Source organism: Lonchura striata, chromosome 34 (assembly GCF_050655825.1).
Source record: "Lonchura striata isolate lonStrDom1 chromosome 34, ASM5065582v1, whole genome shotgun sequence".
In the NCBI taxonomy this organism is placed as follows: Eukaryota; Metazoa; Chordata; class Aves; order Passeriformes; family Estrildidae; genus Lonchura; species Lonchura striata.
In genome coordinates this window covers 4,286,469-4,309,720 of record NC_140736.1, presented here as the reverse complement: position 1 = coordinate 4,309,720, position 23,252 = coordinate 4,286,469, and the positions used below count along the sequence as shown (strand labels likewise).

The window sequence follows — 23,252 nt, the reverse complement described above, 5'->3', positions numbered from 1 at the left end:
TGATAGAACTGATCCTCTTGAAGGAACCTCAAGAACCTATTTACCAGAAGAGAGCAACGTGTACCATGACCACGAATAGAGGGGCCCTGCCTCTAGCCAGGTAGAGGACAGGGACAATCGGATCTATTGGACCGTGTGGATTCGATGGCCTGGCACATCTGAACCACAAAAATATACAGCTTTGGTTGACACCGGTGCCCAATGTACCCTGATGTCATCAAGATATGTAGGAGAAGAATCCATTTCTATTTCTGGGGTAACAGGAGGATCCCAGCAGCTTCCTGTATTAGAGACTGAAGTGAGTTTAACTGGGAACGGGTGGCAGAAACATCCCATCGTGACTGGCCCAGAGGCCCCATGCATCCATGGCATAGACTATCTCAGAAATGGATATTTCAAAGACCCAAAAGGACATCGCTGGGCTTTTGGGATAGCTGCTGTGGAGACAGAAGACATCCGGAAACTGAATACCTTGCCTGGTCTCTCAGATGACCCTTCTGCTGTGGGACTGCTGAGAGTTGAAGAACAGCAGGGACCAATTGCCATGTCAACAGTGCACCGTCGGCAATATCGTACCAGCAGAGACTCTGTGACCTCCATCCATGAGATGATTCGTAAATTGGAGAGCCAAGGGGTGGTCAGCAAGGCCCATTCACCTTTCAAGAGCCCTATATGGCCAGTGCGCAAGTCCAGTGGGGAATGGAGACTGACGGTGGACTACCGCGGCCTGAATGAGGTTACACCACCACTGAGCGCTGCCATGCCAGACATGTTGGAGCTTCAGTACGAGCTGGAGTCCAAGGCAGCAAAGTGGTATGTGACCATTAATATTGCAAATGCCTTCTTCTCCATTCCTTTGGCAACGGAATGCAGACCTCAGTTTGCCTTCATCTGGAAGGGAGTGCAGTACACCTGGAACCGACTGCCCCAGGGGTGGAAACACAGTCCCACCATCTGCCATGGACTGATCCAGGCCGCACTGGAAAAGAACGAGGCTTCCAAACTTCTACAGTATATCAATGACATCATAGTGTGGGGGAGCACAGCAGGGGAAGTCTTCGAAAAAGGAGAAAAAATTATCCAGATTTTACTGAAAGCTGGTTTTGCCATTAAACGAAGCAAGGTTAAGGGACCAGCTCAAGAAATTCAGTTTCTAGGAGTCAAGTGGCAAGATGGACGTCGTCAGATCCCGACAGAAATAATCGACAAGATCACTGCTATGTCTCCACCTACCAACAAGAAGGAGACACAAGCTTTCCTAGGTGCCATAGGCTTTTGGAGGATGCACATTCCCGAGTACAGCCAGATTGTGAGCCCTCTCTACCTGGGCACCCGAAAAAAGAATGATTTCCACTGGGGCCATGAGCAGCAACAAGCCTTCACCCAGATCAAGCAGGAGATCGCTCATGCTGTAGCCCTTGGCCCAGTTAGGACAGGACCAGAGGTCAAGAACGTACTCTACTCTGCAGCCGGGAACCATGGTTTGTCCTGGAGCCTTTGGCAGAAGGTGCCTGGGGAGACTCGGGGTCGACCACTGGGATTCTGGAGCCGGAGCTACAAAGGCTCTGAAGCAAACTACACTCCCACAGAGAAGGAAATCTTGGCTGCCTATGAAGGAGTTCAAGCTGCCTCAGAAGTAATTGGCACTGAAACACAGCTGCTTCTGGCACCCTGACTACCAGTGCTGGGGTGGATGTTTAAAGGAAAGGTTCCTTCTACACATCATGCCACTGATGCCACATGGAGTAGATGGATTGCCCTCATCACTCAGCGCGCCCGTATTGGAAATCCAAATCGCCCTGGGATTCTGGAAATTATAGCAAACTGGCCTGTGGGGGAGACTTTTGGATTGTCTTCTGAAGAAGAGCAGCAAGTGGCACGTGCTGAAGAAGAGGCCCCAACATATAATGAGCTACCAGAAACTGAAAGACAATATGCCCTTTTTACGGATGGTTCCTGCCGAATCATAGGCACTAGCCGGAAATGGAAATCTGCAGTGTGGAGCCCCACACGACAGGTGGCACAAGCTACTGAGGGACAAGGTGGATCAAGTCAGCTTGCAGAGCTTAAAGCAGTCCAGCTGGCTTTGGATATTGCTGAGCGAAATAAGTGGTCGAGGCTCTATCTCTACACCGACTCATGGACGGTAGCTAATGCTCTCTGGGGATGGCTAAGTCACTGGAAAAAGGCTAACTGGCAGCGCAGAGGGAAACCCATCTGGGCCACCGAGATCTGGCAGGACATTGCCTCCCGAGTAGAGAAGCTGACCGTGAAGATTCGACACGTGGATGCACACATACCCAAGAGTCGGGCTACTGAGGAGCATCACAACAACGAACAGGTAGACCGAGCTGCCAAAGTGAAAATATCACAAGTAGACCTAGATTGGCAGCATAAAGGAGAACTATTCCTAGCTCGTTGGGCCCATGACGCTTCTGGTCATCCGGGGACAGATGCAACATACCGATGGGCACGAGACCGAGGGGTGGACCTTACTATGGACAACATCTCACAGGTCATGCACGACTGCGAGACCTGCGCTACAATCAAACAGGCCAAACGGATGAAGCCTCTGTGGTACGGTGGGCGATGGTTGAAATACAGGTATGGGGAAGCTTAGCAAATTGACTACATCACGCTTCCCCAAACCCAACAAGGCAAGCACTATGTACTGACCATGGTGGAAGCAACCACAGGATGGTTGGAAACCTACCCTGTGCCTCATGCCACTGCCCGGAACACCATCTTAGGCCTAGAAAAACAGGTCTTGTGGAGACACAGCACCCCTGAGAGAATTGTCAGATAATGGAACACATTTCAAGAATGGCCTCATCAACACCTGGGCCAGAGAACATGGGATTGAGTGGATATATCATATCCCCTATCATGCTCCAGCTGCCGGGAAAGTTGAACGATGCAATGGACTGCTTAAGACCACCCTAAAGGCACTCGGTGGGGGAACTTTCAGGAATTGGGAACTGAACTTGGCAAAAGCTACCTGGATAGTCAACACCCGAGGGTCCATCAATGGAGCTGGTCCTGCCCAATCTGAACCCTTGCAGACAGTGGATGGAGATAAAGTCCCTGTGGTCCATATGAAAGGTATTTTAGGAAAGACTGTTTGGATTAATCCCACCTCAGGCAAAGACAAACCCACCCGTGGGATTGTTTTTGCTCAAGGACCCGGTTATACTTGGTGGGTAATGCAGAAGGATGGGCAAACCCATTGTGTACCACAGGGAAACTTGGTCTTAAGTGAGAACTATGTGTAAGGTTTCATCATGACGAAGATAGAAATAGGAAAAGGGGTGGATAATGTCCAAGTTTTAAAAAAAAACGTTTTCCAATTACCATCTGAGTAGGAGTTGCCTTGGGGCAGTTTTCCTTATCTGCTGTTAATGGCCCCATCAATGCCTGGCCACATGACTCAGAGATAACACTGTGCAGGAGGAGGAGGTGATTAAGGACACACCTTGTGACTCCTAATAACCCATTGTGAGATGCTCTGCCCAAGGGGAGGAGCTAGGCATTCCCACCTGGATAAAAGTGGAGATTTCTAGACAGAGGAGAGCCTTTTCACAGGTTCTCCGAGAAGACGCAGCAACTACATCTGCCATCCCAGGACGACTGCAGCTCTTCCAATTTGGACTGCTACCAGCACGCTGGCCAGGTTGTATTCTGACTTTGTCAGTAGCCTTTCCCTTTGTATTATTGCATGTATTTTTGTCCTTTTCCCCTTTTCCCAATAAATTGTATTTCTGACTTGGAGTCTCTCACTGGTTTTACTTTCAAACCAGAACAGTAAGGAAGTAGAGTAAACAGAGAAAACGTTAGGAGGTTTCTAGTAGCGCCTCCTGACCTTAAAGGAAAGATCTCTCTTCTTAGACCCTCGGCCCCAGGGGAAATGTGAAAATAGGGGGGACTGTGGTCCCAAAAAATGAAAACCTGAACTGTTGTCTTTCTCCCCTCTTGGCAGGGCATCCTTAAAAGGAAAAATCCTAAAAGCAGTCTGTCCATCCATGCATTGGTGGTGAGAGCACTGTGCATGGAAAGGAGAAGGGTCACCATGGCAAACTTTTCTCCAGGCAGTGCCATGTGTGACATAGAAACACAGGATGTGGAGCTGTGTTTTCTTCAGAAGTCTGTAGCACAGGAGAGACTCCTACCTCCCTCGAAAGGGCTAAGTATCGATTATCTAGAAGGTAGAAACCTGATTTAGGTCCAGATTGTGTCTCACTGTAGTTTGTTAGAGTTGAATGGTGGGAGGAGGAATGCTTTGAAAAGTTTTCATTTAATCTTTGTGTAGTTTGTTTTTTTTTTCTCATTTTTACTTTCTTTTTTTCTTTTGTAGTAATAGCTTAATAAAGATTTTTTCCTATTATTAAGCTTAAGCCCGTTTGCTCTGTTCTAAATTCCACTTCACAGCATTCAAGAGAAGGATCACATTTTCATTGAGGCACTAGCATTGTGCCAGTGTCAAACCATGACACGTGGGATTGAGACTCTGAGGGTTAAAATTCACTTGTTTTCAGTGGGATGTGAGTGGATCTGAGGTGAATGAGCCATCCCTCTTGGCTTCTGGAGCACAGAGAGATTGAGAAGAGAAATACATTCAGGTCATCATAAAAGGAGAAGGAGCCAGGTGTGTCCCTGTCCTAACTTAGGGCAAATTTGGGATAAAAACCTGTGCAAAGAACGCCCCGAAAACAAATCCCCACGGCCTCTCCCCACTCACCTGGTTAGGAAAGAATTTTCTCATATTGAAGTGGAAAAGAACCTGTTTGTTTAATAAACAAAACCCTCCCCAGCACCAAAGAAATGAACACCACTAGATGACAAGAGAACTCTTTCAGCACTCTGGAGAGGTGACAAATCCAGAAAGTCTCTCCTGGGAGTGGCCGCCGGGTCTGGGCGCTGGGGATTGCTCTGGGCACTGGGGATGGCTGCTGCAGATCACAGAGCGCAGGCTCTGGGTGCTCCTCGGTGTTTCCCAGGTGCCACTCCGGAGCAGCTTGGAGTGACATTCAGGAAAGGGAAAGATAAAAAAAACAGTCCAGGGAAAGAATTGGACTGCTGAGCTAAACTAACTCAAAAGCAAAGGCAAAAGCAGAAGCAAGCAAGCAAAGCAAAGCAAGCAAAAACCAGCCAGGCAGCACCAGCCTCTTCTAGACAACACACCATGAGGGGAGGTGAGCTGGCTCATAACAAGACAAAACAAACCTTCACTTTCAGAGTCAGTTCTGAAAGCACGGAACATAATATCAAACAAAAACAGAACACACGACTGGGGATACCAGCATTATAATGTCACCCTAGGACAGTTCCCACCATGGATCACAGGGAATGTGGGTCACCAGGGCTGTGCCCAGTGTGGCTCCTCCCGTGGGGGATGGAGTTTAGCTCTTCTCGCACTCGGGGCACTCGCAGGGCTTCCCTTACTGGTGCCTCCGTTGGTGTTGGGTCAGGCTAGAGCTCACTGAGAATCTCTTCCCACACTGGGGACACTCGTAGGGCCTCTCCCCCGTGTGGATCCTCTGGTGCTGGATCAGGCCGGAGCTCTGGGTGAAGCTCTTCCCACACTCCCCACACTCGTAGGGCCTCTCCCCAGTGTGGATGCGCCGGTGGGAAATGAGGGTGGAGTTGTCCCTGAATCCCTTCCCACAGTCGGGGCAGCAGAAGGGCCTCTCCTCTGTGTGAACCAGATAGTGCTGGAAGAGATCGGCTCTTCTCTTAAACCTCTTCCCACACTCAGAACACTCGTAGGGCCTCTCCCCTGTGTGGATGCGGCGATGCTGGATGAGGGTGGAGTTGCTCCTGAATCCCTTCCCGCAGTCGGGGCAGCAGAAGGGCCTCTCCTCTCTGTGAACCGGATAGTGCTTCAAGAGATCGGCTCTGGTCTGAAACCTTTTCCCACACTCAGAACACTCGTAGGGCCTCTCCCCTGTGTGGGTCCTCTGGTGCTGGGTCAGGCTGGAGCTGTGGGTAAAGCTCTTACCACACTCCCCACACTCATAGGGCTTCTCCCCTGTGTGGATCCTCTGGTGCTTGATCAGGCTGGAGCTGCATCTGAAGCTCTTCCCACACTCCCCGCATTCGTAGGGCTTCTCCCCAGTGTGGATCCTCTGGTGCACCGTCAGCTCTGAACTCCACCTGAAGCCCTTCCCACACTCGGAGCACTTGTGGGGCTTCTCCCCATCACGGAGCTGCTCAGGGTCCCCCAGCTCCGAGCTCTGGCTCCGTCTCCGGCCGCCTCCCCGGCCCAGGGTGGCTCTTTCCCCCTCAGATCCCCGCGATCTGCCCTTGCAGCCCCTCCTCGTGCGGGATCTCCGGGGCTTTTCCTCCCCGTCGGGTTCCTGCGCCGTGGCGCCGCTCAAAACGGCCTCTTCCACCAGGTTCTGCCGCGGGGATTTGTCCTCCCTGCTCTCCATCCTCGGCTCCTGCTCGGGGCGAGGAAGGACCAGGAGAGGCTCTTCCTCTTCCTCGCAGCCTCCCAGGGGCTGGGAATGGCAACTCCTGCTTTGGGGAAAACAAGGGATGGGCACGATGAGCTGGAAGCTCCCTCTGTGCCAGTCCATCTCGAGAAGTCCCCGGCCACCTGGGCTCTATAAGAACCTCCCAAACACCGAGATCCAGCCCTGAAAAAGCCTCCCAGGAGCTCCCCGTCCCTGCTCCCTCCCCTCGGCTCTTCGGGGCTCCCCCCTGTCCCAGCTGCGGGGGTCACGCTGGGATTGGGGGTCCCCCTTCTCCTCGCTGCCCGCCCTCCCCAGGCTGCCGGCAGTCCCGGCCATCCCAAAAGCTCCCCCCTCTTGGCTCTCCCCATTCGGGGCTGCCGGGGCTGCTCGGGCTCCCGGGCTCCCTTCTGCCCTTCTTCTCCGCTCGGGGCCGCAGGGGCTCCAAGGAGTCCCCCCGAGGGGCCTTTTCCGCTCCGCTTCGCACTTCTTCCTTCTCCAAACACGCCCCAAAAAACCCAGCCCCGGCACCCCCCAGGAGATCTGGCCCGAGCTGCCCCTCCCCGCTCACCTGCGGGATGGGGGCGATGATCCCACACGTGGGGGCTGCGAATTCAGGCAGGGCTCCACCGCGCCATCCCCTCGGCTCCGCTCCATCCGCCTTTGTCCCTCCTCTTCCTCCTCCTGCCGCTCCTCCTCTTCCATCCCCCCTGCTCCTCCTCCTCCTCCCTGAGCCCACCTCCCGCTCCTCCTGCATCCCTGCCCTTCCCTCCCTGCCCTTCCTTCCCCCTCCTCCTGCTCTCTGTGCCCACCGCCTTCTGCTCCCTCATCCCTCCTCTTCCATCGCTCCTCCTCCTCCTCCTCCTGTGTCCCGTCCCCTTCTGCCTGTCCTCCTTCATCCCTTCCCTTCCATCCTTCTCCTCCTCGCCATCCCCACCTCCTTCTCCTCCTTCATCCCCCTCCTCCTCCTCCCTTTCCCCATTTCCTTCTCCTGTTTCCAGCCCTACTCACTCTCCTCCTTCACCCCCTCTCTTCCATGCCATCCCAGTTCGTGCTGGGATTTGTCCGGTCCGTGTCTGTAGGATCCCGGTCCATGTCACCTCATTCCTGTTTATCCCAGTCTGTTTGCTCCTGATCCCTGTGGTCCCGGTCTGTGCAGTCCCAGTCTGTAGGATCCCAGGCCAGGTTATCCCGGGCTGTATGATCCCAATCCATAGGATCGCATTCCACAGGGTCCCAGTCGTTTTTTTATCCCGGTCCATGGCATCCCAGTTCCATATAAATCCAGTCCAGTTCATCCCAGTCCATACAGTCCCAATCTTTATTTGATCCCATTCCCTATTTCATTCCAGTCTATTTTATCCTTGTCCTAGTCCCTATTTGATCACATTCTTAATTTTTCCCCAGTCCATAGGATCCCTGATCCATATAATCCCAGTCCAGTTTATCCCAGATTATTCCAGTCCATAGGATCCCCGATCCATATAATCCCAGTCCAGTTTATCCCGGATTATTCCAGTCCATAGGATCCCCGATCCATATAATCCTAGTCCAGTTTATCCCGTTCCATAGGATCTCAATTCCATAAAATCCCAGTCCAGTTCATCCCTCTCCTTAGGATCACAGTTCCATAAATCCCAGTGCAGTTTATCCCAGTCCATAGGATCCCAGTTCCATATAATCCCAGTCCAGTTTATCCCAGTCTGTAGGGCCCCAATCCCTATTTTATCCCAGTCCATAGGTGATCCCAGTCCATATTTGATCCCAGTCTGCACAATCCCAGTCTGTAGGATCCCAGTCCCTATTTCATACCAGTCCCTAATTTATCCCAGTCCCTATTTCATCCCAGTCCATGGGATCTCATTCCATATTTGATCCCAGTCCCTAATTGATCCCAGTCCATATGGCCCTGCACACATTTCAGAGGTCTGGAATTTCAGCTCCCAGCCAGGAAAAGACGTTCCCTTTGCCCTTGAAGGCAAAGCTCTTGAGAAGGGGCTGAAAACCAAGCGGAGCAAAATCCTACAGAGACATTTCACTGCTGGTCTCCGACTTCAGCTCCTGAACTAAGAATTAAAAAAATAATTGGGAAATTAAATAACTAAAAAATCAGGGGCGGGTCATTAGGGGCAATTAAATTAGGGGAGGGGTCAATTAAATAAGGGGAGGATCTTTGGTGGATCCTGGGGCAATTAAATCAGGGGAGGGTTTTTGGAGGTCCCTGGGTCAAGGGAGACACGGAGAGAGAAACAGAGCAGGGAAAGAGAGGTGGGAGGAAATGGAGGACACAAACACAACCAGCTGAGAAGGTGGCACTGAGAAAAACAGAACTGCCATGGACTGGAAATGAACGGCAAAGAAATCAGTAAGTCTGAAAGTTTTATTTCCTATCCAATATATCCCAGCCACCCAGCTCCACACAATCCCCATCCCAACGCTCCAAATTGGGATCCCACTTCTCCCCATCTTCACCCAAACCCATCCCACCCTGGCAGCTCTGGAATCGAGTGAGATTGGCGGGGGATTGAGGTTTTTTTGAGATGGGAACAAGGAATTTGAGGTGGGACTGTGTCTCTGAGGATTAAAATTCACTTGTTTTCAGTGCGAGGTGAGAAGATCTGAGGTGAACGAGTAATCCCACTTGGCTTTTGGAGCGCAGAGAGATTGAGGAGAGAAAACAAATGAAGGCCAACAGAAAAGGAGAAGCAGCCAGGCGTGCTACCAACGTGGATCACAGGGAATGTGGGTCACCAGGGCTGTGCCCAGTGTGGCTCCTCCCGTGGGGGATGGAGTTTAGCTCTTCTCGCACGCGGGGCACTCGCAGGGCTTCCCTTACCGGTGCCTCTCTTTGTGTTTGTTCAAGTTAGAGCTCCATGAGAATCTCTTCCCACACTGGGGACACTCGTAGGGCCTCTCCCCAGTGTGGATCCTCTGGTGCTGGATCAGGCTGGAACTATGGGCGAAGCTCTTCCCACACTCGCCACACTCGTAGGGCCTCTCCCCTGTGTGGATGCGCCGGTGGGTGATGAGGGTGGAGTTGTTCCTGAATCCCCTCCCACAGTCGGGGCAGCAGAAGGGCCTCTCCTCTGTGTGAACCAGATAATGCCGGAAGAGATCGGCTCTGGTCTGAAACCTCTTCCCACACTCGGAACACTCGTAGGGCCTCTCCCCTGTGTGGGTCCTTTGGTGCTTGACGAGCTCTGAGTTGTCCTTGAATCCCTTCCCACAGTCGGTGCAGCTGAAGGGCCTCTAGTCCTTGTGAACCAGATAGTGCCGGAGGAGATTGTCTCTGGTCTGAAACCTCTTCCCACACTCAGAACACTCGTAGGGTCTCTCCCCGGTGTGAATCCTCTGGTGTTTGACGAGCTGTGACTTGCTCTTGAATCCCTTCCCGCAGTCGGGGCAGCAGAAGGGCCTCTCCCCCGTGTGAACCAGATAGTGCTGGAAGAGAACGCCTCTGGTCTGAAACCTCTTCCCACACTCAGAACACTCATAGGGCCTCTCCCCAGTGTGGATCCTCTGGTGCTTGATCAGGCTGGAGCTCTGGGTAAAGCTCTTCCCACACTCCCCACACTCATAGGGCTTCTCTCCAGTGTGGATCCTCTGGTGCTTGATCAGCTCAGAGCTCCTCCTGAATCCCTTCCCACACTCCGAGCTCCCAGTAGGATCCCAGTAGGATTCCGGCAGAGCCCAGTCCCTCCCAGCGCTGCCGGGGAGGAGGAGGGGGAGGGATGAAGGAGGAGAAGGAGGTGGGGATGGCGAGGGGGAGGAGGAGGAGGATGGAAGGGAAGGGATGAAGGAGGACAGGCGGGAGGGGACGGGACACAGGAGGAGGAGGAGGAGGAGGATGGAAGAGGAGGGATGAGGGAGCAGAAGGCGGTGGGCACAGAGAGCAGGAGGAGGGAGAAGGAAGGGCAGGGAGGGAAGGGCAGGGATGCAGGAGGAGCGGGAGGTGGGCTCAGGGAGGAGGAGGAGCAGGGGGGATGGAAGAGGAGGAGCGGCAGGAGGAGGAAGAGGAGGGACAAAGGCGGATGGAGCGGAGCCGAGGGGATGGCGCGGTGGAGCCCTGCCTGAATTCGCAGCCCCCACGTGTGGGATCATCGCCCCCATCCCGCAGGTGAGCGGGGAGGGGCAGCTCGGGCCAGATCTCCTGGGGGGTGCCGGGGCTGGGTTTTTTGGGGCGTGTTTGGAGAAGGAAGAAGTGCGAAGCGGAGCGGAAAAGGCCCCTCGGGGGGACTCCTTGGAGCCCCTGCGGCCCCGAGCGGAGAAGAAGGGCAGAAGGGAGCCCGGGAGCCCGAGCAGCCCCGGCAGCCCCGAATGGGGAGAGCCAAGAGGGGGGAGCTTTTGGGATGGCCGGGACTGCCGGCAGCCTGGGGAGGGCGGGCAGCGAGGAGAAGGGGGACCCCCAATCCCAGCGTGACCCCCGCAGCTGGGACAGGGGGGAGCCCCGAAGAGCCGAGGGGAGGGAGCAGGGACGGGGAGCTCCTGGGAGGCTTTTTCAGGGCTGGATCTCGGTGTTTGGGAGGCTCTTATGGAGCCCAGGTGGCCGGGGACTTCTCGAGATGGACTGGCACAGAGGGAGCTTCCAACCCATCGTGCCCATCCCTTGTTTTCCCCAAAGCAGGAGTTGCCATTCCCAGCCCCTGGGAGGCTGCGAGGAAGAGGAAGAGCCTCTCCTGGTCCTTCCTCGCCCCGAGCAGGAGCCGAGGATGGAGAGCAGGGAGGACAAATCCCCGCGGCAGAACCTGGTGGAAGAGGCCGTTTTGAGCGGCTCCACGGCGCAGGAACCCGACGGGGAGGAAAAGCCCCGGAGATCCCGCACGAGGAGGGGCTGCAAAGGCAGATCGCGGGGATCTGAGGGGGAAAGAGCCATCCTGGGCCGGGGAGGCGGCCAGAGACGGAGCCAGAGCTCGGAGCTGGGGGACCCTGAGCAGCTCCGTGATGGGGAGAAGCCCCACAAGTGCTCGGAGTGTGGGAAGGGATTCAGGTGGAGCTGTGCTCTGATGGTGCACCAGAGGATCCACACTGGGGAGAGGCCCTATGAGTGTGGGGAGTGTGGGAAGAGCTTCAGCCGGAGCTCCCACCTGACCCAGCACCAGAGGATCCACACTGGGGAGAGGCCCTACGAGTGTTCTGAGTGTGGGAAGAGGTTTAAGACCAGAGCTGATCTCCTCCGGCACTATCTGGTTCACAGAGGAGAGAGGCCCTTCTGCTGCCCCGTCTGTGGGAAGGGATTCAGGGGCAACTCCAGCCTCATCCGGCACCAGCGCATCCACACTGGGGAGAGGCCCTACGAGTGTGGGGAGTGTGGGAAGAGCTTCAGATGCAGCTCCGACCTGATCCATCACCAGAGGATCCACTCTGGGGAGAGGCCCTACGAGTGTTCCGAGTGTGGGAAGAGGTTTAAGACCAGAGCCAATCTCTTCCAGCACTATCTGGTTCACACAGAGGAGAGGCCCTTCTGCTGCCACGAATGTGGGAAGGGATTCAGGAGCAACTCCAACCTCATCAAGCATCGCCGCATCCACACAGGGGAGAAGCCCTATGAGTGTGCGGAGTGTGGTAAGAGCTTTACCCACAGCTCCAGCCTGACCCAGCACCAGAGGACCCACACTGGGGAGAGGCCCTACGAGTGTTCTGAGTGTGGGAAGAGGTTTCAGACCAGAGCCGATCTCTTGAAGCACTATCCGGTTCACAGAGAGGAGAGGCCCTTCTGCTGCCCCGAATGTGGGAAGGGATTCAGGAGCAACTCCACCCTCATCAAGCATCGCCGCATCCACACAGGGGAGAGGCCCTGCGAGTGTTCTGAGTGTGGGAAGAAGTTTAAGAGAAGAGCCGATCTCTTGCAGCACTATCTGGTTCACACCGAGGAGAGGCCCTTCTGCTGCCCCGACTGTGGGAAGGGATTCAGGGACAACTCCACCCTCATTTCCCACCGGCGCATCCACACTGGGGAGAGGCCCTACGAGTGTGGGGAGTGTGGGAAGAGCTTCACCCAGAGCTCCAGCCTGATCCAGCACCAGAGGATCCACACTGGGGAGAGGCCCTACGAGTGTCCCCAGTGTGGGAAGAGATTCTCACAGAGCTCTAACCTGACCCGACACCAGCGGAGGCACCAGTAAGGGAAGCCCTTCGAGTGCCCCGAGTGCGAGAAGAGCTAAACTCCATCCCCCACGGGAGGAGCCGCACTGGGCACAGCCCTGGTGACCCACATTCCCTGTGATCCATGCTGGGAACTGTCCTAGGGTGACATTATGATGCTGGTATCCCCAGTCGTGTGTTCTGTTTTTGTTTGATACTATGTTCTGTGCTTTCAGAACTGACTCTGAAAGTGAAGGTTTGTTTTGTCTTGTTATGAGCCAGCTCACCTCCCCTCATGGTGTGTTGTCTAGAAGAGGCTGGTGCTGCCTGGCTGGTTTTTGCTTGCTTTGCTTTGCTTGCTTGCTTCTGCTTTTGCCTTTGCTTTTGAGTTAGTTTAGCTCAGCAGTCCAATTCTTTCCCTGGACTGTTTTTTTTATCTTTCCCTTTCCTGAATGTCACTCCAAGCTGCTCCGGAGTGGCACCTGGGAAACACCGAGGAGCACCCAGAGCCTGCGCTCTGTGATCTGCAGCAGCCATCCGCAGTGCCCAGAGCAATCCCCAGCGCCCAGACCCGGCGGCCACTCCCAGGAGAGACTTTCTGGATTTGTCATCTCTCCAGAGTGCTGAAAGAGTTCTCTTGTCATCTAGTGGTGTTCATTTCTTTGGTGCTGGGGAGGGTTTTGTTTATTAAACAAACAGGTTCTTTTCCACTTCAATATGAGAAAATTCTTTTCTAACGAGGTGAGTGGAGAGAGGCCGTGGGGATTTGTTTTCGGGGCGTTCTTTGCACAGGTTTTTATCCCAAATTTGCCCTAAGTTAGGACAGGGACACACCTGGCTCCTTCTCCTTTTATGATGACCTGAATGTATTTCTCTTCTCAATCTCTCTGTGCTCCAGAAGCCAAGAGGGATGGCTCGTTCACCTCAGATCCACTCACATCCCACTGAAAACAAGTGAATTTTAACCCTCAGAGACTCAATCCCACGTGTCATGGTTTGACACTGGCACAATGCTAGTGCCTCAATGAAAATGTGATCCTTCTCTTGAATGCTGTGAAGTGGAATTTAGAACAGAGCAAACTGGCTTAAGCTTAAGAATTGGAAAAAATCTTTATTAAGCTATTACTACAAAAGAAAAAAAGAAAGTAAAAATGAGAAAAAAAAAACAAACTACACAAAGATTAAATGAAAACTTTTCAAAGCATTCCTCCTCCCACCATTCAACTCTAACAAACTACAGTGAGACACAATCTGGACCTAAATCAGGTTTCTACCTTCTAGATAATCGATACTTAGCCCTTTCGAGGGAGGTAGGAGTCTCTCCTGTGCTACAGACTTCTTAAGAAAACACAGCTCCACATCCTGTGTTTCTATGTCACGCATGGCACTGCCTGGAGAAAAGTTTGCCATGGTGACCCTTCTCCTTTCCATGCACAGTGCTCTCACCATCAATGCATGGATGGACAGACTGCTTTTAGGATTTTTCCTTTTAAGGATGCCCTGCCAAGAGGGGAGAAAGACAACAGTTCAGGTTTTCATTTTTTGGGACCACAGTCCCCCCTATTTTCACATTTCCCCTGGGGCCGAGGGTCTAAGAAGAGAGATGTTTCCTTTAAGGTCAGGAGGCGCTACTAGAAACCTCCTAACTTTTTCTCTGTTTACTCTACTTCTTCACTGTTCTGGTTTGAAAGTAAAACCAGTGAGAGACTCCAAGTCAGAAATACAATTTATTGGGAAAAGGGGAAAAGGACAAAAATACATGCAATAATACAAAGGGAAAGGCTACTGACAAAGTCAGAATACAACCTGGCCAGCGTGCTGGTAGCAGTCCAAATTGGAAGAGCTGCAGTCGTCCTGGGATGGCAGATGTAGTTGCTGTGTCTTCTCGGAGAACCTGTGAAAAGGCTCTCCTCTGTCTAGAAATCTCCACTTTTATCCAGGTGGGAATGCCTAGCTCCTCCCCTTGGGCAGAGCATCTCACAATGGGTTATTAGGAGTCACAAGGTGTGTCCTTAATCACCTCCTCCTCCTGCACAGTGTTATCTCTGAGTCATGTGGCCAGGCATTGATGGGGCCATTAACAGCAGATAAGGAAAACTGCCCCAAGGCAACTCCTATTCAGATGGTAATTGGAAAACGTTTTTTTTTTTAAACTTGGACATTATCCACCCCTTTTCCTATTTCCATCTTCGTCATGATGAAACCTTACACATAGTTCTCACTTAAGACCAAGTTTCCCTGTGGTACACAATGGGTTTGCCCATCCTTCTGCATTACCCACCAAGTATAACCGGGTCCTTGAGCAAAAACAATCCCACGGGTGGGTTTGTCTTTGCCTGAGGTGGGATTAATCCAAACAGTCTTTCCTAAAATACCTTTCATATGGACCACAGGGACTTTATCTCCATCCACTGTCTGCAAGGGTTCAGATTGGGCAGGACCAGCTCGGTTGATGGACCCTCGATTGTTGACTATCCAGGTAGCTTTTGCCAAGTTCAGTTCCCAATTCCTGAAAGTTCCCCCACCGAGTGCCTTTAGGGTGGTCTTAAGCAGTCCATTGCATCGTTCAACTTTCCCGGCAGCTGGAGCATGATAGGGGATATGATATATCCACTCAATCCCATGTTCTCTGGCCCAGGTGTTGATGAGGCCATTCTTGAAATGTGTTCCATTATCTGACAATTCTCTCAGGGGTGCTGTGTCTCCACAAGACCTGTTTTTCTAGGCCTAAGATGGTGTTCCGGGCAGTGGCATGAGGCACAGGGTAGGTTTCCAACCATCCTGTGGTTGCTTCCACCATGGTCAGTACATAGTGCTTGCCTTGTCGGGTTTGGGGAAGCGTGATGTAGTCAATTTGCTAAGCTTCCCCATACCTGTATTTCAACCATCGCCCACCGTACCACAGAGGCTTCATCCGTTTGGCCTGTTTGATTGTAGCGCAGGTCTCGCAGTCGTGCATGACCTGTGAGATGTTGTCCATAGTAAGGTCCACCCCTCGGTCTCGTGCCCATCGGTATGTTGCGTCTCTCCCCGGATGACCAGAAGCGTCATGGGCCCTATGAGCTAGGAATAGTTTTCTCTTATGCTGCTAATCTAGGTCTTGTGATATTTTCACTTTGGCAGCTCGGTCTACCTGTTCGTTGTTGTGATGCTCCTCAGTAGCCCGACTCTTGGGTATGTGTGCATCCACGTGTCGAATCTTCACGGTCAGCTTCTCTACTCGGGAGGCAATGTCCTGCCAGATCTCGGTGGCCCAGGTGATTTTCCCTCTGCGCTGCCAGTTAGCCTTTTTCCAGTGACTTAGCCATCCCCACAGAGCATTAGCTATCGTCCATGAGTCGGTGTAGAGATAGAGCCTCGACCACTTATTTCGCTCAGCAATATCCAAAGCCAGCTGGACGGCTTTAAGCTCTGCAAGCTGACTTGATCCACCTTGTCCCTCAGTAGCTTGTGCCACCTGTCGTGTGGGGCTCCACACTGCAGATTTCCATTTCCGGCTAGTGCCTATGATTCGGCAGGAACCATCCGTAAAAAGGGCATATTGTCTTTCAGTTTCTGGTAGCTCATTATATGTTGGGGCCTCTTCTTCAGCACGTGCCACTTGCTCCTCTTCTTCAGAAGACAATCCAAAAGTCTCCCCCTCAGGCCAGTTTGTTATAATTTCCAGAATCCCAGGGCGATTCGGATTTCCAATACGGGCGCGCTGAGTGATGAGGGCAATCCATCTACTCCATGTGGCATCAGTGGTATGATGTGTAGAAGGAACCTTTCCTTTAAACATCCACCCCAGCACTGGTAGTCAGGGTGCCAGAAGCAGCTGTGTTTCAGTGCCAATTACTTCTGAGGCAGCTTGAACTCCTTCATAGGCAGCCAAGATTTCCTTCTCTGTGGGAGTGTAGTTTGCTTCAGAGCCTTTGTAGCTCCGGCTCCAGAATCCCAGTGGTCGACCCCGAGTCTCCCCAGGCACCTTCTGCCAAAGGCTCCAGGACAAACCATGGTTCCCGGCTGCAGAGTAGAGTACGTTCTTGACCTCTGGTCCTGTCCTAACTGGGCCAAGGGCTACAGCATGAGTGATCTCCTGCTTGATCTGAGTGAAAGCTTGTTGCTGCTCAGGGCCCCAGTGGAAATCATTCTTTTTTCGGGTGACCAGGTAGAGAGGGCTCACAATCTGGCTGTACTCGGGAATGTGCATCCTCCAAAAGCCTATGGCACCTAGGAAAGCTTGTGTCTCCTTCTTGTTGGTAGGTGGAGACATAGCAGTGATCTTGTCGATTATTTCTGTCGGGATCTGACGACGTCCATCTTGCCACTTGACTCCTAGAAACTGAATTTCTTGAGCTGGTCCCTTAACCTTGCTTCGTTTAATGGCAAAACCAGCTTTTAGTAAAATCTGGATAATTTTTTATCCTTTTTCGAAGACTTCCCCTGCTGTGCTCCCCCACACAATGATGTCATTGATATACTGTAGAAGTTTGGAAGCCTTGTTCTTTTCCAGTGCGGCCTGGATCAGTCCATGGCAGATGGTGGGACTGTGTTTCCACCCCTGGGGCAGTCGGTTCCAGGTGTACTGCACTCCCTTCCAGGTGAAGGCAAACTGAGGTCTGCATTCCGTTGCCAAAGGAATGGAGAAGAAGGCATTTGCAATATTAATGGTCACATACCACTTAGCTGCCTTGGACTCCAGCTCGTACTGAAGCTCCAACATGTCTGGCATGGCAGCGCTCAGTGGTGGTGTAACCTCATTCAGGCCGCGGTAGTCCACCGTCAGTCTCCATTCCCCACTGGACTTGCGCACTGGCCATATAGGGCTCTTGAAAGGTGAATGGGCCTTGCTGACCACCCCTTGGATCTCCAATTTACGAATCATCTCATGGATGGGGGTCACAGAGTCTCTGCTGGTACGATATTGCCGACGGTGCACTGTTGTCATGGCAATTGGTACCTGCTGTTCTTCAACTCTCAGCAGTCCCACAGCAGAAGGGTCATCTGAGAGACCAGGCAAGGTATTCAGTTTCCGGATGTCTTCTGTCTCTACAGCAGCTATCCCAAAAGCCCAGCGATGTCCTTTTGGGTCTTTGAAATATCCATTTCTGAGATAGTCTATGCCAAGGATGCATGGCGCCTCTGGGCCAGTCACGATGGGGTGTTTCTGCCACCCGTTCCCAGTTAAACTCACTTCAGCCTCTAATACAGGAAGCTGCTGGGATCCTCCTGTTACCCCAGAAATAGAAATGGATTCTTCTCCTACATATCTTGATGGCATCAGGGTACATTGGGCACCGGTGTCAACCAAAGCTGTATATTTTTGTGGTTCAGATGTGCCAGGCCATCGAATCCACACGGTCCAATAGATCCGATTGTCCCTGTCCTCTACCTGGCTAGAGGCAGGGCCCCTCTATTCCTGGTCATGGTACACGTTGCTCTCTTCTGGTAAATAGGTTCTTGAGGTTCCTTCAAGAGGATCAGTTATATCATTATTCTTATATTGTCTGGAATTCTGTGTTTGAGAGACTGGAGCAGCATTGACACTTTTTGTGTTAGGTGTTCTTTTTAGTTCACGTACTCGGGCTGCTAAGGAAGAGGTGGGTTTTCCATCCCACTTCCTTATGTCTTCTCCATGCTCCTTAAGTTCCTTTTTTAGTTTCTTATGACTCTCTTCAATCAAGTCCCGGACTTGCTCAGCCAACCTTGTTTCCACGGACTAGACATGGGTACGAAATGGGGCAGTGACCATAACCTCGTAAATTCTTAATTTATTGGCTAAGACGCCCACCCTGTCCTCGCCTTCTCTCCACTGCAGTGTTGCCAGGTAACGAGAGTACATCTCTGGTCCAAGCCGTGCAAATCTCAACCACATTTGTGATGTGCACTGGACACAGTCCGGACTTTTAGGAAATCTCTCGTCTTTTGCGAAAATTATCTCCAACACAGCCAATTCCCTCAGGCATCGGATACCTTGTTCCGTGGTATTCCATTTTCCTTGGAGCACCTGGAGGTCTTCTTTATAAAGGTATCTGTCCCTCACACTTGCGAGCAGTCGCCGCCAGAGGCTGAGAGTTTCCTGGGTTCTCCCAATCCCCTGGTCAATGACCACCTCCCGGGATAGTGATCCCAGTTGCCTGGCCTCACTTCCATCCAGAATGGTGTCATTGGCTGCAGCGTCCCAGATGCGGAGAAGCCAGGTCAGGATGGACTCATTTGTCTGGCGGGTGAATTCTCTCCGCAGGTCACGTAGCTCACCCAGGGATAGAGAGCGAGTGATGATCTCTGGTTCTGTCTCTTCCGCTGGGTGTGAGGGTCCTGCAGTGTCCTCATCAGTCACTATGCGGACTGATTTGCTCCTCGATTTCTTCTTCTGAACGGGGGCAACTACTACTGGGTCAGGCTGCTCTGGTTTGGTGATGGTTTGTGTGGAGATGCTGATGGCGCTTTCGGTTCCTTCCTCCTCTGTGCCGGTCTGTGTAGACATAGACACTTTTGCTTTGCTTTTTGTTTTTTCCTCCATGACAGTCTGCGTAGACACGGACACTCTTGTTTTCTTTTTGGTTCCTTCTTTCTCTATGGCAGCCTGCGTTGACATGGATGCTGTTGTGGTATTCTGTACAGGCACGGACACTGCTGCTTTGCTTCTTGTTTCCTCTTCCTCAAGAAGATGGTGCACCACACTATGTAGTGTTTTGTTTCTAAGCATGTTGCAGATTGTGCAGAGAAGACAAAGAAGAACTAACAACAACATTATGCTGTCCTTGGCATCCAGAGGGAACTTAACATTTTCAAAAACTGCTGTGTCAAGCCTGAAAGGTTTGAAAGAATCAATCTTTACCCCTCCCCCCAGGGGCTGGGTGAGGTTGCTGAGGCCCCAAACGTAGCAGCCTAGATTAGGACAAGCAAACAGAATTGAGTACATATTCCAAATCATGTTCATTGCCTCAGAGGTCATAATGCAATAGACATAGTAGACCAATAAAGCAATTCTTATACCATACCCTGGTCTACACATGAGTATTACAATTGCCAAATGATTCCCCACATTCGGGAAAATATAGAGAACTAGGTATAAGACCCAAAAAAGCATGTTAAGCATCATAGTGAATAGGTACCCTCTACAATACAAGATTGTAATTCTGACTTCTCTCAGTACTTTCTTGCCGCACGTTGGGCGCCAAAAATATGTTCTGGTTTGAAAGTAAAACCAGTGAGAGACTCCAAGTCAGAAATACAATTTATTGGGAAAAGGGGAAAAGGACAAAAATACATGCAATAATACAAAGGGAAAGGCTACTGACAAAGTCAGAATACAACCTGGCCAGCGTGCTGGTAGCAGTCCAATTGGAAGAGCTGCAGTCGTCTTGGGATGGCAGATGTAGTTGCTGCGTCTTCTCGGAGAACCTGTGAAAAGGCTCTCCTCTGTCTAGAAATCTCCACTTTTATCCAGGTGGGAATGCCTAGCTCCTCCCCTTGGGCAGAGCATCTCACAATGGCTTATTAGGAGTCACAAGGTGTGTCCTTAATCACCTCCTCCTCCTGCACAGTGTTATCTCTGAGTCATGTGGCCAGGCATTGATGGGGCCATTAACAGCAGATAAGGAAAACTGCCCCAAGGCAACTCCTACTCAGATGGTAATTGGAAAACGTTTTTTTTTTAATCTTGGACATGTACTTACTAGCATCTTTTCAAAACACAGTCTCTCTTGGAGGAGAAGATTGGTTCAAGTTGTGGCTAACACGGAAAAGTCTAGCTAAAAGCTACTCTTTGTCCCCCTCCCATCTAGAATTCTTCTTTTTAACATCCCAGGGTCTAAGGTGTCCCTCTTCCTCTCTTTTAAACTGAAGAGGGGAGGGAAAAATTTATAAAGCTTTCATTTTTTTAAGGAAGGGTTAAAAGTCTGAACTCCCTAGAGATGGCTCGATATCCAAACTCTGGCAACTGCCACGCATTAAGCACTTTACAGCTCCCCCCACTCCTCCTTCTGTGCGGTGGAATTGCTGACAGAATTGCCGATGTCTTTTTCTCTTTCTCTCTCGGGAGAGAAACTCTGGGGGGGGGAATGGAGACATCCCAGATTTCTCCCAGCCTTCCATCTGCAGGGGCCAGCCCGGTTCCAGTCCTTCCACCACCTTTAGGATTACCTTCCTCAGGCCATGGACCTTCCCCTCCCACACCCAGCTCCACGCTGGGCAGGGGAGAGCCCGCACTGCGCGCTGACCAGACCAAAGAGAGTGAGGTCCCCTGGGAATTCTGCTTTTAATCCCTCTGTGTTCTCAGAGGCGTGTGCACCTTCAATTGGTCAATATCCAAATTGACCTCGTCCTTCTGGAAAAAATTCTCTTTCCGTGTCAAACCACGGCACCGCCTCAAATTGCTTGTTCCCATCTCAAAAAAAACCCTCATTCCCACGCCAAACTCAGTCGATTCCAGAGCTGCCAGGGTGGGATGGGTTTGGGAGGAGATTGGGAGAAGTGGGATCCCAATTTGGAGCGCTGGGATGGGGATTGTGTGAGGCTGGGAGGCTGGGATGTATTTGATAGCAAATAAAACTTTCATATTTACTGATTTCTTTGCCGTTCATTCCCGTTCCGTGGCAGTTCTGTTTGCAGAGCGCTGCCTCACAGAGCGTCCCCTCCCGGTCCCGCCCTTTCCTCGCCCCTTTCCCCTCCCGGTCCCGCCCTTTCCTCGCCCCTTTCCCCTCCCGGTCCCGCCCTTTCCTCGCCCCTTTCCCCTCCCGGTTCCTCCCTTCGGGAGCGGGGATTGTGTGGGGCAGTGTGGTGTCAGTCCAAAGCCAGTACAGCCCCATTCCATCCCAGTATGGTTCCAGGATGATCCCGGTACGGTGCCAGTACAGTCCCAGTCACTCCCAGTAGGATCCCAGTAGGATTCCGGCAGATCCCAGTCCCTTCCAGCGCTGCCGGGGAGGAGGAGGAGGGGGAGGGATGAAGGAGGAGAAGGAGGTGGGCTTAGGGAGGAGAAGCAGGCGGAGGAGGAGGCATGGGAGAGGAGGGATGGAAGAGGAGGAGGAGGTGGGGATGGCGAGGGGGAGGAGGAGGAGGATGGAAAGGAAGGGATGAAGGAGGACAGGCAGGAGGGGACGGGACACAGGAGGAGGAGGAGGAGGAGGAACGATGGAAGAGGAGGGATGAGGGTGCAGAAGGCGGTGGGCACAGAGAGCAGGAGGAGGGGGAAGGGCAGGGATGTAGGAGGAGCGGGATGTTTCGCTGTAGGACACGTGAAAGCACGACGCGAGCCACCTGCTATTTGCATGGTAAAGAAGAAAGTTTATTATCCGACTGTGTCTTTTATACTTTCCCAAATGTGACATTGGATTGGAGAGTGAATGGGCCACCTCTCCAAAGACATTGGACAAACCACCAGTACATCAAGTGTTCTCCACCCCCATAAAAGAATGTAAACAATATGTTGTTTACAGAAATTGTGTGGGAAAGTTCTCCAAAGGAATGTAAACTCAGAAGGCTTTAGAAAGTCTTAAGAATCAGGGTGACATGTCACCCTTTTTAGTTTAAAAAGAAAAAAATATAAGGTTCAATGTCCATTTGCGGAGGAGTCATCAGAGTGGTCACCCGCCATCATCCTCAACTGAGCCATCACTCGACAATCCATCCATTCAATACCTTTCAGTTTGGTCACGGTTTCCATGTTGCCGTTGACCGGGTTCTGTCTCTGTGGTTGCAGATCAGGATGAACACACTTCGAAGGTACCCAGCGTACCCCAGTATCTGTGGACACACAAGCGTACCCGCGCCCCGAAGCGATAAGGTCATAGGGACCTTCCCATTGTTTGGTGACTAAATTCCGCACTTGAACTTTTGCTCGAGGCTGATGTGCCTCGTCTGAAGCCTGCAACGAGAGATGATGATTTAAAATGACAGGGTTATTTGAATTCTGCTGCCCCTTAAGATGATTGATAGTGTACAATGCTTTCTCCAACCGACTGTGCAAGGTCTCACCCTGCATTCCCCGTTTTTGTTTTTGAAGAACCCGCTTCAGAGTACCATGAGCGCGTTCTACAATAGCTTGGCCAGTTGGAGAGTGGGCAGTACCAAACTTGTGTGACACCCCCCACAACTGCAGGAACTGCCGCACCTGCTGTGATGCGTAAGCAGGACCATTGTCGGTTTTCACAGCAGAAGGTATGCCCAGAACGGCAAAGGCCTGCCTCCAGTGGGCAATGACATCGCGGGCCTTTTCTCCAGCATGAGCAGAAGCCCACATTGCAGAGGAGAACGTGTCCACCGTGACATGCACATACTTGAGCCGGCCAAACTCAGCAATCTGGGTGACATCGGTCTGCCAAAGCTCCAGGGCCCTAAGGCCTCTGGGGTTTACCCCTGCTGGTAGAGGTGGAGCAAGTGCATGGCAGTCGTCACAGGACTCAACAATGCCACGAGCCTCTGTTGACGTCAGCTGAAACTGCTTCTGCAGAGTATGTGCATTCTGATGGAAAAACCCATGCGATGCCTTGGCCTGCGCAAGTGTATCAGGCTGAGGTGCTACCCACGCCGGATTAGCCAACTTGTCAGCCCTCACGTTATCTTCCGCCACAAACCCTGGTAAATTGGAGTGATTTCTCACATGCAGAACGTAAAATGGATGAACCCGGGCCTGAATAGCACACCACAAGGTCTTCAGTAAATGAAACAAGACAGGGTTACTGACCTCCTTCAAAACCGAATGACCCAACAGCTGTGCGATGTCAGCCACATGGG

General features: G+C 52.0%; 2 protein-coding genes across 3 annotated transcripts in view; both read right to left on the bottom strand.

Annotated features, from left to right (window-relative positions):
• LOC144247717 (uncharacterized) overlaps positions 1 to 11,311 on the bottom strand; it is a 36,485-nt gene extending 25,174 nt beyond the window's left edge. The window contains 5 exon segments of the mRNA XM_085564727.1: positions 2,269 to 2,351; positions 2,465 to 2,572; positions 5,440 to 6,137; positions 9,259 to 9,266; positions 9,320 to 11,311. Coding sequence (XP_085420853.1) covers positions 2,269 to 2,351; positions 2,465 to 2,572; positions 5,440 to 6,137; positions 9,259 to 9,266; positions 9,320 to 10,559 — 2,137 coding nt within the window. The 5' untranslated portion in view covers positions 10,560 to 11,311.
• Positions 11,312 to 21,782: 10,471 nt separating this feature from the next.
• LOC144247716 (uncharacterized) overlaps positions 21,783 to 23,252 on the bottom strand; it is a 41,956-nt gene continuing 40,486 nt past the window's right edge. For both annotated transcript variants that reach the window (XM_085564867.1, XM_085564868.1), the window contains exon 4: positions 21,783 to 22,383. The gene's annotated coding sequence lies outside the window, so the exon portion shown is untranslated. The remainder of the gene's footprint in view (positions 22,384 to 23,252) is intronic.